This window comes from Erpetoichthys calabaricus, chromosome 2 (assembly GCF_900747795.2).
Source record: "Erpetoichthys calabaricus chromosome 2, fErpCal1.3, whole genome shotgun sequence".
Lineage (NCBI taxonomy): Eukaryota > Metazoa > Chordata > Cladistia > Polypteriformes > Polypteridae > Erpetoichthys > Erpetoichthys calabaricus.
In genome coordinates, this window is record NC_041395.2 from 44,099,950 (window position 1) to 44,115,449 (window position 15,500).

A 15,500-nucleotide genomic window follows, 5' to 3' on the forward strand; every position below is an offset into this window, starting at 1 on the left:
AAACGTTTGGTATGCATCCACACACACACACACAAAAAAAAAACCTGTCTCTCCATGAAATGTCAGTACATGTACTTTCAACCTGAAGGTAAATAAATTGCCAGTGGTTGGGCAGCTGAATATGGTCTAATCCGAACCCTAACCTGTTCAGTCTTCCACAGCCACCTTTCTAATGGGTTGGATTTGACATGCCATACTTCTGGGCTGTCCAGAGCCACATCTCCAGCTGTGCATATCCTCCTCTTCCCATAATCCCCAACACTAATGCACTGAGTACGCTTCCCGTCCAGTTCATTCTGTGATTTGATGGAAACAGCCTCCTGCTTTGCAAATGCCCGATATATCATCTTCACTCAGACTCCATGAATTGTGCGAACACTGCATGGTTACTTCTACCAGACTTGAAGAACACTTGACAGAGTACAAGATAGCATGTGGTACACAAACGTCTGTTTCTGTAATGCTGTGAGTATGACAGCAGTGACGTGACTTTCACTGTATTTTGCATTTTTAAGTAAAAACACTTTAATAAATTCCCACAGTCCAAAGACATGCAGGTTAGGTGCACTGGCGATCCTAAATTGTCTCTAAGTGTGTGCCTGGTGTAAAATTAATAGACTCGACACACACAAACGGTGCTAAAAGGTTTGGGGCAGCCACCTCTATATTATTCCTGGCTGCAAAAGAGTCTTTTAAATACAGAGATGTTCTCTATACCGAGTCCAAAACAGAACTGTCGATGGTTTGTCAAGATGGTGGTTTTAAGGGATAGGACAGGAAGTGATGTAAGGGAACTGGAAGTGATGTTCTTCATTAGTCAGAATAGATGCCAGAAGTGATAATCTTCTAGGCGCCGGAACCGGAAGTGATATTTTTCTGGGTACCAGAACCGGAAGTGATGTCTTCTGTTCTAAATCAGACAGGTTTTACTGCAGCTGATCTGCGGAGATAACAGGAGAAAGTTTAGTATACCCTGCCACCCCCTGGCCTGGCATGGAATTACCTTTGCTTGGTCCATACAACATCTTCCTAGTCGCATGTGTGTGACACTGGTGTGTGTGTGTGTGTGCGTGTGTGTGTGTGCTCTGTGGTTGGCTGGCGCCCTGCCCGGGTTTGTTTCCTGCCTTGCGCCCTGTGCTGGCTGGGATTGGCTCCAGCAGACCCCTGTGACCCTGTAGTTAGGATATAGCGGGTTGGATAATGGATGGATGGATGGACTTTAATAAATAATTTCTGTCATATTGAACTTTTGACCATGTGTGATAAGTGCATGAGACAAAGCATATCAGAAAATAAAATAATGTTGTCTAGGCAAGTTTTTTTTTCATTTAGATAGATGTCTGTTGACTTTATTACATATTTGAGACTTTTTGATTTTCTTATCTCATGTGATATCACTGAAGCATTTTTAGGATGATGGCTAGAAAATGAGATCTTTGTTGTTAATTTTCAGAAACCAGACCTTGAATAATTCTGAATTCTGTACCTATTATTAAGGGTGGAAATGCCAATCTTAACAAGTTTAAAATGAATAAAGAACAATTTGCTTGAACTTGTCGCAAGCAATAATTGATTTGATGATTTTTAGCACAAATGTAGTTACTTGTGATTTGTGTGTGGATCCCAGAACGGTGATGGGGACACTGTGCTGTAAATATGGCGCTGTCCATCGCATGACACCGAAAACTGAGGTCCTGACTCTATGTGGTCGTTTAAGATCCCTGGGCATCTTTTAAAAAGAGTAGGGTTTATTCCAATGTCCTGGGTAAATTGCCCATCACAGCCCCACCCATTCTGACTCCCTAATCATTCTTTGTCTCTAATTTGCTCTCTCTCCCTCCCCTTCACCACCTAATAGCTAATGTGTGGTGAGCATAATGGTGCAAAAATGGCTGCCATTGCATCATCCTGGTGGATACTACAGTTTGGTGGTGGTTGATGTGGTTCCCCTATGTCAGTGTAAATACTCTGAGTAGTGAGAAAAGCACCATATAAATGTAATTAATTATTACTGATTATTATTATAAGAAATTTGTATACACATTTAAAGTGTTCAAGATTCCAGGAGCACTGAAGCAAAGATGGCATACTGGATCAGGACCTAGGTGATTGTTTCTAGTGTATTGTAATGCAAGATGATGAAAATGTTTGCATTGTGACTTGCGGCCCTGGAAGATGGGTGCAGAAGAAATAATATAAGAATTGAGGGTATACCTGAGAAATGAGAAAGCTCAAGCCCAGTGAAATTTTCAGTAGAATTACTCTCTAAAATAATTGGAGATGATTTTAAACTCAACATTTGTGATAGCAGCAGCTTATCGCATATACAGATCAAGCACCTTTAAACCTAGGTCTTTTATTGTCCACTTCAAGCGATTACGATGTAAGCTTGATGTGATGGCACTTCTCAGACACAAGCAAGAGATTATATTTGAAAATAATCTTATTCGTATTTTCCCCGACTTCTCACCATTAACAGCTGCAAAACGCGTAGCCTACTTTAACATTAAAAAGTTGCAACAGAAAGCCGATATCAAATACAGCCTCTTGTATCCCACCAAACTGAAAGTGGAAGTTCAAGACCAATATTATGTATTTTCAAGCAAGGAGGAAGCTGAAAAGGAACTAAAGAAGCTGTTTCCGACACTCTTCTGAAAGTTAATAAGGAGCCGTATTCTGTCAAGGCTTGGGAAGGTCCTATCATCTGCTGTCGGATCCACTTTTAAAGAGACTGGTATTATAATTATACATCATTTTCTTTACTTGGACATTATATGTTTATGTCTTAATTACAGTTATAGACGTGAGTGTGGAAGTGTGGAAGTAATTAAAGTAGGGTTTGTTTTTTTTTTTTTTTTTTTAGTACCTTAAAGTAGACTGTTTAACATCATACTCTTGGTTTATTGCTATTTCTACTATTACATTACTATTACTATTACATCACTATTACATTTATACTATTACATTATACTATTACATTAGGATTTATTATGTTTATCCTAGACTACTTTTTAACTCTTTTAGGGCGGATGTCGACTTTTGTCGACAGGAGGGGTTGAAGGCGAATGTCGACAAAAGTCGACATCCAGGGATAAAGGGCGACAATCAGCTGTTAATGGCGACAAATCTCACTGTCACGTCACAGGCATTCCCTCTGTGCTTGGAGGAATGCTAGACTCGTTGACTCGGCAAATAAACATTGCGTGTGCGTGAGTTGCGAAATGTAAACAAAGGCAAGATGGCATCGACATGTGAAAAGGCAGCGAAGCAAGTGCAGAAAAGAAAACACTTGGCAGACGTTGTTTTGCGCATTACCGCGGAGTCGGACTCTTGATTTTTCAGAATCGGACTTTATTGGCAGTGATCAGGAGATCGAGCAAGAGAGTTAGAAGCAGGCATCAGCTGATCAGACACCAGCCGATGCCGCGCGAGCAGATCTGCTGCCAGTTGAGTGCCTTCGCGCAGCCGATGAATCTACGGCAAGGTTCGCATGGGATAAATACACATACATTGATCCGTTGAGAGCCGATCTGGCTACCGGAGTTTACAAGACGGCATGGCTTGCTTTTGGACACGACAGATCACCAGCTGCTGTACTTCAGGCTGCTCTCTCCTGATGCTGCTTTTCAGCTACTGTCAGATGAGACAAACAGGTAGGCAGAGATTTTTTTTGAATCGCGGGCTGCGTTTGCATCGCATTCTCGTTTTTCAAAGTGGAAACCCACAACGAAAGACGAGATGAAACGCGCTGTGGCATTACAAATAGAGATGGGACAGAACTGGTGATATAACTTCAGGGAGCATTGGTCCAAACGTGTTTTGTCCCCTGGTGGCTTAGGTACGTGCTGCTGCAAAGTTTTATTCACTTCTGTAATAAACAGAAGCAAATCCCATGGGGTGAGCCAGGCTATAATGCCATACATAAAGTTCATAAAGTTTCAGAAGATGAAAAGAGGTGACAATACGGTTTTCATGCAGGCAGAAAACTTGGTGGCAGTGGCATGGCACGATGGCAAATGGGTGACTTGTCTCTCTACAGTACACACTAACAATATATGTTAGAAAATGCAGCAACAGACAATTGAAAAATAGGCATCAAAACAACACATATTGTAAGGAGTGCAATGTGGCAATGACTGAAATTGGCTGCTTTGAGCGAGATCAGACTTTGATGTGTAAAATGTATGTGATATGTATGTGAAATCATAGAGAATTCAGGCTCATACAACATGCAAGACAGTAACATTTGTCAAAAGTAAATATTTTTTGTTGATTTGATATGTTAAACAATTGCTTTGTGTTCTTTTTTAAAAAATGTTAGTTTTTGGAAAAATATTCAGCCCTGGGAGAAAAGAAACAAAAAAAAATTAGCCCTAAAAGAGTTAAAATCATTCCCAGGGTTCATTCTTTTATTATCTTAATATCTTAAAATTGCTGAAGATTATTTTAAGCTTAAAGACTGTTAATGATTATATTTTCGGCAGAAAGTATTTAGAATTCAGCTGCAATAGATGTCTCTTTGTTTTAATTCTCAAACGCCGCTGCGGGGTGGGGTTTGTTTTGTTTTGGACCTGCTCTGTCTCTTTGTATGTCAGAGGACCGGGACATCGCAAAGTGTGATCAAGCCTCATGTGGGGAGGCAAAATGGGGGGGTGGGGGGATAAAGGGGGGAGAGAAGGAGAGCAGGCTATATCTAATCTATTCCTCTAATCCTTATAACTATAAATATCAATGCAACAATAGGCTAAAATGCAATAACTCATGGGGAATTTTGAAATTAAGATTAAAACTGCCTCACTACCAGTTAAGACTATAAAATGACATTAAAAACTCAGAATCAATGTCTCCATGATGGGACAGTTAACTTTGTGAGCTGGAATGTTAAAGGCCTGAATCACGAATTAAAGAGAAAGAAAGTATGCTCTCACCTAACAGGCTTAAACGCTAAAATAGTATTTTTACAGGAGACCCACTTACTAAGCAAGGATCAGTTCAGACTACAAAAAGACTGGACTGGCCAAATGTTCCATTCTAGCTTTATAAAGAAAACTAGAGGGGTGGGAATTCTCATACACAGAACAGTTCCATTTGTAGCATCAGATGTAGTATCGGACCCTGAAGGGAGATATGTGATGGTCATGGGCAACTTATTTAACAGTAAAATGAAAATGTTTATGTACCCAATGCTGATGATAAGGAATTCATGAAAAATCTATTTGCATCCATTCCCAATGTGAACACTCATAAAATTATAATGGCTGGGGACTTTAATTGTGTTTTAAATCCACTCTTATATAGGACTCCTGTGACAGGGCGGACTACATCTAACACTGCAAAGACAATTACACAGTTTTTAACTGACCACAACTTATCAGACCCCTGGAGGTTTCTTAACCCAAACTCAAGATCATATTCGTTCTACTCACCATCATAGCTACTCAAGAATTGATTATTTTTTTATAGATAATAATTTCCTGCCTACAATTAAATCGTGCAAATACAACACAATTGTTATATCTGACCATGCCCCTCTAGTTATGGAGCTAAAATCATTAAGCCCCTCACACTCGCCTCGCAGATGGCGTCTTAACCCTCTTCTATTAGCAGACGAGAACTGCACAGAATTTATATTCAAACAAATCAGCATCTTCCTAGAGACAAACACGCCCACAGAGGTTTCTGCAGGAAACTCTAAAGGCCTTCTTAAGAGGACAGATTATTTCATATCTTTCCCACAGAAATAAATTAGAAACCAAGAAAGTGTTAGAGCTAAGAAGCGAAATTACTAGAATAGATGAAGAACAAGCCAGAACTCAACATCTTAGCAACTAAAGAAACTGAACAATTTATTTATAAGTCAAGACATCATAACTATGAACACGGAGAAAAAGCTATTAAGCTTTTAGCTCAACAAATTCACAAACAAGAAGTTCACAATGCAATACCAGTAATCACCAACACGAATGGAGAAGAAATCATTGACCATAAAAATATAATGCACACATTTAGAGATTATTATAAATCCTTATATTCTACTGAGTTCAAAGAAGACAACACACAATCTAATGCATTTCTGGATACATTACAGACACCACAAATAGATGCTTTAAGTGCTGAGGAACTGGATAAACCTCTGACGCTAATAGAATTACTAGATGCTATAAAGTCACTTCAAAGCGGGAAATCAGCAGGCCCTGATCGTTACCCCGTAGAATTTTATAAGAAATTCTCCACTCAGCTAGCTCCCCTCTTATTGGCAACATTTACAGAAGCTAGAGACGACCAAATACTACCTCAAACATTTCGTCAAGCATTAATCACCGTCTTTCCTAAACAAAATGTGCATCATACAGACCAATTTCACTCCTGAATAATGATGTTAAGATACTCTCAAAAATTCTAGCTAGAAGGATGGAGAAAGTGCTGCCTTCGGTAATATCATAGGATCAAACTGGATTTATTAAAGGCCGACACCTATCTTCCAATCTCCGACGCTTGTTTAAAGTTATATATTTACCACCAAAATCAAACACCCCAGAGATATTACTATCATTAGACGCAGAAAAAGCATTTGATATGATTGAATGGAACTACCTTTTCACTGCATTGGAGAAATTTGGGTTTGGCCCAAATATTTGTGCATGGATCAAACTACTGTATACCAATCCAGAAGCTTCGGTTTGTATTAACAACATTTGTTCAGACTACTTTAAGCTAGAACGTGGTACCAGACAAGGATGCCCCTTGTCACCACTGCTGTTTGCAATTGCCATTGAACCACTGGCGGTTCACTGCCGAAATTCTTATCAGATAAAGGGGATTATCAGAGAAGGACTGGAACAGAAAATTTCTCTATATTTAGATGATATGGTTTTATATATATCAGACCCAGAAAACACTGTCCCTGCAGTTTTAACAGCACTCACAGAATTTCAAAAGATATCTGGTCTTAGAATTAATCTGAATTAAAGTATACTCTTTCCAGTGAATTCACAAGCATATAATATTAGATTGGACACCCTACCTTTTACCATAGCAGATCAGTTTAAATACCTAGGGATAAATATCACAAGTAAACATAAAACTCTTTATCAACAAAATTTTGCCTTCTGTATGGAAAAAATTAAGCAAGACTTGCATAGATGGTCAACCCTTCATCTCACTCTAGCCGGAAGAATTAACGTTGTTAAGATGAATATCCTTCCTAAATTTCTTTTTTTATTTCAAAACATTCCAATATATATCAATAAATCGTTTTTTAAGCAATTAGATTCAACCATAACCTCATTCATTTGGAACTCAAAACACCCACGTATCCGAAGAGCGACCCTACAAAGACCTCAGGCAGAAGGTGGCATGGCTTCACCTAATTTTCAGTTTTAATACTGGGCAGCAAACATACAAGCCATAAAAACCTGGACATAAAAAAATGAACATACACTGGCCTGGTCCGCAATAGAAATAAAGTCCTGTAGTACTTCTTTATACTCCCTCCTCTGCGCTCCAATAAATGCAAGTTATCGCAAATATACTAATAACCCAATTGTGCTTTACTCACTCAGAATATGGAACCAACTTAGAAAGCATTTTAAGATGGAAAATCTTTTATCTGTGGCACCTCTGCAAGAGAACCACCTCTTTCAACCCTCACAAACATATCCAGTTTTTAATACCTGGAAAAGTTTTGGGATTAAAATGCTCAGAGATCTTTATATAGACAACATATTTGCATCTTTTGAACAATTACGTTCTAAATTCAACCTCCCAGCTACACATTTCTTTCACTATCTTCAAATTAGAAATTTTGTTAAACAGAAATTGCCCGATTTTCCTCACCTCGTACCCTCCACCATGCTGGAAAAAATACTGCTCAATTTCGAGGAATTAAACACCATTTCCGCATTATATAAAATCTTATTAGAGTCCCTACCTTTCAAAGACCCAAGAGGACATTGGGAAGAAGATCTCTTAATCAATATATCAGAAAAGGAGTGGAAGGTAGCAAAGCAGAGAATTCACTCGAGCTCCATATGCACAAAGCATAAAATTATTCAACTAAAAATTTTATATCGAGCTCATCTGTCTCGCTTAAAACTGTCCAAAATGTTTCCAGGGCAAGATCCAACCTGCGAACGCTGCAACCAAGCTCCTGCCTCACTGGGTCACATGTTCTGGGCCTGCATCAAATTAACTTCATTTTGGACCAAAATTTTTAAGTGCCTCTCAGACAGCCTTGGTATCACAATCCCTCCTAACCCATTAACAGCTGTGTTCGGTGTTCTTCCAGATGGACTTGAATTGGAGAAGGACAAGCAAACGGTGATTGCATTCACTACACTTTTGGCACGCAGACTGATTTTGTTAAATTGGAAGAATCCTAAGTCTCCTTTGATAAGTCAGTGGGAAACCGATGTTTTATATTATTTGAAATTGGAAAAAATAAAATTCTCAGTTAGAGGATCTGTACAGAATTTTTTCAAAACCTGGCAGGATCTAATCAATATTATTTTAGAATAAGAGAAATAACTATTACCGCATTTAATTCCCTTCTCCATTTTTTATTTACATATATATATTTTTTCCTTTCTTTTGTTTATTGTTGCCTTATTAAAAAGCCCTAAGCAATTCTCCTTTGGCTAAGCTCTCCTTCTCAGGGGTGGGGTTTGATTTGTCTTCAATTTTATTTTTGTTATAAATTGATCTATTTGTATGGAATGATTACAATAAAATTAATAAATTAAATTTTTTTAAAAAATGAGCAGAAAATGATTTTACTCTGTGTAATCCAGGTTGGTGTTTTTTTAACCAGATCCTGAGAGGTTCACTCTTGATACAGGTATGTTGTGTTATATTTACAGTTGTGACATGTATTGGTTTCTTATTGATCTACTAAGTTTCTTGCAGTTATCATGCCTTGGATTAAACTGATTAGCCTCATATGCTCTCGCATCCCCAAGTTGTGTGTTAGGGTTAACTGTAAATTCTAGGTTAGCCATATGAGTGGGCCTTGGGATGGAATGAACCCCATCTTGGATCCCCAGTACTGCCAGTACAATCTCTTGAATTAAGAATGTTATGTGTGCTAAACTGGCACATCTGAAATTATTTGTTTTTTGTTCTAGAGTGGAATGAAATGCTTACTTCTCAGGGTAAAATTCTCTCTTTTTTATTCTTAGTTACAGTGTTTGCAGTCACTCACCTGCCAGTCCTGCATTAGCCCCCACCCCCCCAAAAGCTTTTCACTTTCCAGTTAACCCAAGGAGAGTTTATTTACAATTTTGCAATGGACATGTAGCAGACTTTCTGATGTTTGTTCTGTCTTGTAGAAATTGCATTTACAGAGGGGAACAATATAAAACTGTTTAGGTTAAAGGATAAGTTTGGTATATTTTAAGTCAAACTTATTTCTTCACAAAGATGGCATATATGCATTTGCCACGTGAAATTGTGCTTCAAAGTCTAGCATTTTCTAGAAATTAAAAAAAAAAAAACATCCAGCCCACACTGGTGCTTTACAGTGGAGGTAATGGAGCAAAAATCACCACCAGAAAATAAAAACCTGAAACTTACCAAATACGTCCTCTTTGAGTTTCGATACAAGAAAACGTGCCTTCTGTGTTTCTGAAGCATGTTTGCAACAACAAAAGGGATCTGGAAATAATTGCTTTATTGCATATTCCTGGTACTATTTTTTTCTCGAGGTAAGGATATGTTTTACAATCGCTTGTGTGAGTTCTCACATAAATATGGAAATTAAACAAACCAAGCAAACGGGACAAACAGAGGAAACCGCTCTCAGAGGGCTGAACGTTTTTTTGCAGAAGACTGCACACACGCACAACTGCTTTTCTTTTCAAATGGCCAAATCTCATAAAATTGGTGTTTTTTTGTTAAAAAATGACACATATTAACTATTTTAAAATGTGTGTGTAATCACATGACACTGAGCAATAACACAGAGAACTGTCTTGGCTTGACAAAGGGACGTATTTGTTAAGTTTTAAAACTTTTGTTTTTTAGCTATTCCCATGCCCCATTAACTCAGATGTAAAATGCCAGTTATAGAAGTTATAGAAAATGCTGGACTTTGGAGCACAATTTTGTATGGCAAATACATGAAGAAATAACTTGGACTTGAAAAATACCAAACTTATCCTTTAATCTTATTCTTATGCAAATGGTTGGCCTTATTTCATTTATTTATGTGAGCAGATATAGAGACGGTGGATCGAAACACAGCACATGGCGATCTTCATGTGTCAGAAGACAACAAAAGGATATCATTCCAAGGAAATGTAAAGTGTCCTGGTGGAAGAGCGGAGTGGCCCTGTGCTTTGGCTAAGGAGTTGGAAAGTGGAAAGCACTGCTGGATCCTAGAAGTTGGAGAAAAAAGTAGCTGGGCTGTTGGGGTGGCTTCAGAAACCATTTTGAAAAACTTGTCAATTCCTGACTCTTGTAAAGAAGGCTACTGGTATATCAAGCTGTTTAAAAGGAAGAAGTTCCAAGCCTTTTCAAGCTCTACGACTGACCTTAGCCAAAAACCCAGAAAAATCGCAGTGTATCTGGACTTTGACATGGGTGAACTTTCATTTGTTGATGTAGAGAAACATGTCGTCATTCACAGATTTAAAGAGCAGTTCTCTGACAAATTATACCCTGTGTTCAGCCCAGGAATACATGATAAAGGGCCACTTATATTACACTCCATCCCACAAAACAAAACCAATTGAAAATGAGATCATTCAGAACACTAATATGCACTTACTGTATATATTATTGTATTACTAACTGTAATATACACTAACATGTCACAAAAGTTTGGTATGGAGACTTTTGTATCTATTTTTTTTATATTTTTCATGCTGGTGGTGGTCTGCATTAGCTGTCAAGTTGTTTTTGCATTCATCACAATCTTCAATCATACATTTCTGTTCAGTACTAACGTCAATAGATATTATTTATGACACAATAACAAAATGAAAAAGATTAATAAAACTGCACATGGCTATGCTTGTGCTGTACTCTGAGTTCTGAGGTTGACGTAACTAGATAACGCTTTGTGCTGCAGCTGAAGGAGATCTAAACAAGTCACGCTTCACTCTGGACAGTTGAAACGTCTGACAGTCTTACAGCTGCACTTAAGTGTCTTCTTCTCCTCCTGCTTCTCTCACTTCTTTCCAATTTGTTCCCTCACTTGATTCTGATGATGTCCACGCCACCTGCTTCCTGCCACTCATTTTTAAAATGGAGCACAGCCAAGCCTGCCTGCCCCCCCAGTCCACACTGAATCACACCAATCTTGACCCACACTTTGGATTCCTAAAGGAAAGTGTGAGGGGAGACTTTAACAATCCAGAAAGGACCCCCACATCCTGGAGTTTTAAATTGGACCCTGAAAAATGCAAAAAGTATAATAAGATTAACAGAAAGCAGACCACCGGTGTAATATTAGCTTGCTACTTTTTTTAACTTTGACCTGAGTCTGTGAAATTTAATAAAATATCAGGATTGTTTTTATACTACAATAATATTAGCAGTACACATAATTTGTTCACAAATCACCTGTGTAGTGGATCTGAACTCTGCTTACTTATTAAAATCATGTTTACAGATTGAGAAATTCAGCTGCCGGTGGTCAAAGATGTATTTTATTTTATTTTAGATACAACAGCTTGTTAATATTACAAAATAAACTTTTTTGCCAAACATGTAATGCAGTCTTTTGATATTTATCCATGTCAGGATATGAGTTTATAGTTATCATAAGAATTTTTCCTACTTTTCATTTGGGTGGTCCCAGGTCTGTGTGGTCTGTACTGTACATCCTCTGATCTCTCAGTCTCATTTCAGACCTCTGCGTTGTTTTTATTGCCATCTCCATACGGCTAAGTGTGCCCTGCAGTGGCATCGGCTCCCTTTTCATGGTAAGTTCCTGCATTGCGCTTGATGCTGTTAACGTTTTTTCCTGTCTTAAGCAAATTTTGAAAAATGGCTTAATAGATGTTCATCATTTTTCACATTTTTTAGATATTTTGAATGAGGCATTTGATTACATGTGACATGCTTGCCAGTGCTATCAGTGCTATGGTATTTTTGCTCCCTGTGGTTACATCAATATTTAAGCATCTCCATCTTTTATGCAGTGGCTCTCATTTGTGTCCCTCTATCTAAACATACATACAGTAGAGATGGCACTGCATCATTCGAGCTGTCCACTGCAGTGCTTCTCCCATTTGTCTGTCTGTCCATAACAGAGTGCCTCTCTTTTCTGTCTGTTACTGTTGTGACCTCTAGGGGGCGCACCTGCACCCCAAATACCCACATAGAACCACACCACAAGCCTTGTCCACCTCCTCCCGAATCTGACTGCTGGATGAGGTGGAGCGGCTGCTTTTCAGCACAAACCCAGGAAAGTACCATTAACCAACACGGTCGAGATACCTATCCGTCCATGTCCTTCCACTGTCATGGTTTCCTGGCTGGGTAAGGAACCACCCACCATGACACTATATATAAGCTAATAAGCGAAAACATTATGATCACTCCCATATGAAGTGAATGACTATCTTTTAACAATGACAGATGTCAGGATCACAGATTATTAGACTTGAGGCTAACTTTAGGTGCTCACAGTTAACTGGGTGGCTGCAGAAGATACAGGAAGTTGTAAAGACCTGAGTGACTTTGATAAGGGCCAAATCGTTATGGTCAGATGACTGGGTCAGGGCGTTTCCAAAACGTCAAGACTTGTGTGGTGCTCACGGTCAGCCATGTTGAGTACATACTGATAGTAGTCTGAGGAGGGAAAAACCACAAACCACCAATAGGGTGTTGGCAGCCAAGACTCAACGATAAGAGTGGTAAATGAAGTCTGTATCATCTGGTATGGACCAACAGAAGGACTAATGTGCAAATATCATGGATAACTTTAATGATGATTACGGGACATGCAGTGCATTGAAACTTTGCTGTGTGTGTGTGACTGCATAGCTTCAGGCCAGTCAGAGTCTCCATGCTAACCTCTGCCCACCATCAAAAGAGCCTGCAATGGGCACGCCAACATCAAAACCTGACTTCAAATCAATGGAAGAAGGTTGCCTTATCCAATGAATCCTGTTTTCTTTTGCATGATGTAGACACCCAGCTAGATGAGCATCATTTACCAGGGGAACAGATGACACCAGGATACATTTTAAGAAGAGGACAAACTAGTAGAGGGAGTGTGATGCTTTTGGAAGTGTTCTGCTGGGAAACCCTGGGTCCTTTAATTTGATGAGTACCACCTACTTAAACATCATTGCTGACCAGTTACTCCTTTTCATCTCAGTGGTATTCCCCAGTGGAAGTGGCATCTCTCCGCAGGATAACACGCCCTGCCACACTGCACAAATGTCTTTGGAAATTGTTTAAGGAACATGATGACAGAACACCAAATTCACCAGATCTCAATCCAATTAGCATCTGTGGGATGCGTTGGAACAACAAGTAAGATTTCCAGCAGCTTCACTTCACAACTTACAGAACTTGGAGGATCTGATGCTAATGTTCTGGTGCCAGATTTCACAGGACACCTTCAGAGGTCTTCTAACATCGATGTCTCAGGAGTCAGAGCTGTTTTGGGAGAACATGGAGGAGTAACAAATGTGAGATAGACAGGTGGTGATAACGTTTTGGCTCAATGGTGTAGTTCCCTCTCACGTCTACCTGTCTGTTGTTTATCTGAAGGAATGTGACATGTTTATGTCCCGGCAATCACTCAAAACACAAATAATGCTCATCGGGTTCATCAATGTGCCCTTTGACAGCTGCAGACATATAAAGGTTGTGGGTTCCAATCCCACCGCTGACACCATGTGACAATGAGCAAGTCACTTCAGCTGCCTGTGTTCCAGTTGGAAAAATCAAAACAAATGTATCGAGTTGTATCTGAGATGTTGGTAAGTCACTATGGATGAAGGTGTCAGAATAAATAATACAGTAAGGAAGAGAGGTTACTAAACAGAAATTCAATGCGTCACAAAAACAAGCTTCCTTGATCACTAGCAAAGGCTCAGCCTAAGAACTGATTCAAGTCAGATGTGGATTGGCAACACTTGAGGCTTAAAACGGAAAGGCCAACGGGAACTTTTGACAGTTTAGTTAGACAATAAAGAAACTGAGTTGAAAAGATTGAGGAAGAGGAGGATCTGGACAGGTAACACAGCGTCGTCTTCAGTGGGCCGTGGTTTAAGTGACCTTTTGAACCAAACTGTGACATTACAGCCAGAGCTTTCTGTTCTGCAAAATCTAGTTAAATAAGAAATAGGAATGCATTTCAAGGTATTTTACATTTTAAACTTGATGCTTTTGGTTAATCGTAACTGAAACTAAGATAAGAGACAAAGGAATATAATTTCTCTTAAATTAATGATAAGGAAAAAAGTGAAGTCATAGTGATGGCTACAGAAGTCAAGTGGCTTTATGGTCATGCCATTCATCCACTGTGTTACAGCTTACAGTGGCACAGACAAGTAAATATATTATAAATAGATAATTCAATAAATAACAGGTAATGAAGAGATAGCAATAAATAATAACTAAAAATAAAAACAAATGCACTGCATATAAATAATCTACTAGGGGTAGATCTGAGGAGATGGAGGCGGCACTGAGGTCAGAGTCCGGACAGCCAAAGGGTAGAAGCTGTGGCAGAACCTGACAGAACTGACTCAGATGCTATAGAACCTTCTGCAAGAATGAAGTGGGACAAAGAGACCATGGGAGGGGTGGTAGTGGTCCTCCACAAAGGTGTAGGTCTTCAATGGAGGGCAGAGAGCTCCTAATACCACCTGCACTTCAGAAGTGGTCGCCCACCTGAAGCCAAGTATGTTTTTGGCCCAGCCAGTACTTGGATGGGAACACTCGGGTGGATGCAGGTAGAGGTGTTGGTGAGGCCAGCAGGAGGTGCTTAACCTGTGCTCTGTGAATCCTGATGCCCCAGTGCAGTGATGGGGACGCTGTGCTGTAAATATAACTCCGGCCATCGGATGAGACGTAAAACCGAGGTCCTGACTCTCTGGTGTCATACAAGATATCTGGGCATCCGTAAAGAGAAGGGTGTATCCCAATGCCCAGGCTAAACTGCCCAGTGTGGCCTCATCCATTCTGGTCCCCTAATCATCCCCAGTCCTTTATTGGGTAATTGTTTTTATTTTTGCTTTTTCTTTTTGTTTGGACTGTTTTGAAGGCACAACACTTACTGCCAAAATAAAACAACAGCTGTTTATTCGGGTGTCTGTATGTGTCTGTGTCTCACTCCCACTAGTTTATGTGGAACTACAAGATGTCCAGGGTTTAGTGGGTAGTGAAGTTCCACAGCACGGGGCATCACATGTCCACATACTTCCAGCCATTTAGTGTATCACTCGACAGGCTCCTGAAGTCGTTCATTTCCTTCTGACGTGAACCTATCAGGCTTTATGTTCATCCTGCTGTTCCATAGCTCCTGGCCTTGTTTGCTC

The 15,500-nt window shown here is 39.5% G+C and overlaps 1 protein-coding gene across 25 annotated transcripts in view; it reads left to right on the forward strand.

Annotated features, from left to right (window-relative positions):
• Positions 1-11,708, forward strand: part of LOC114645814 (nuclear factor 7, brain-like) — a 91,910-nt gene extending 80,202 nt beyond the window's left edge. For 12 of the 25 annotated variants that reach the window (XM_028793671.2, XM_051922357.1, XM_051922361.1 and 9 more), the window contains 3 exons: positions 8,810-8,836; positions 9,123-9,149; positions 10,213-11,708. In XM_028793671.2, the coding sequence (XP_028649504.1) occupies positions 8,810-8,836; positions 9,123-9,149; positions 10,213-10,730 (572 nt within the window). In that variant the 3' untranslated portion in view covers positions 10,731-11,708. Of the gene's footprint in view, positions 1-8,789; positions 8,837-9,122; positions 9,150-9,176; positions 9,233-10,212 lie in introns of those variants that run through there. The other 13 variants (XM_051922356.1, XM_051922364.1, XM_051922365.1 and 10 more) reach the window with 4 other exon arrangements.
• The last annotated feature ends 3,792 nt before the right edge of the window (positions 11,709-15,500 follow it).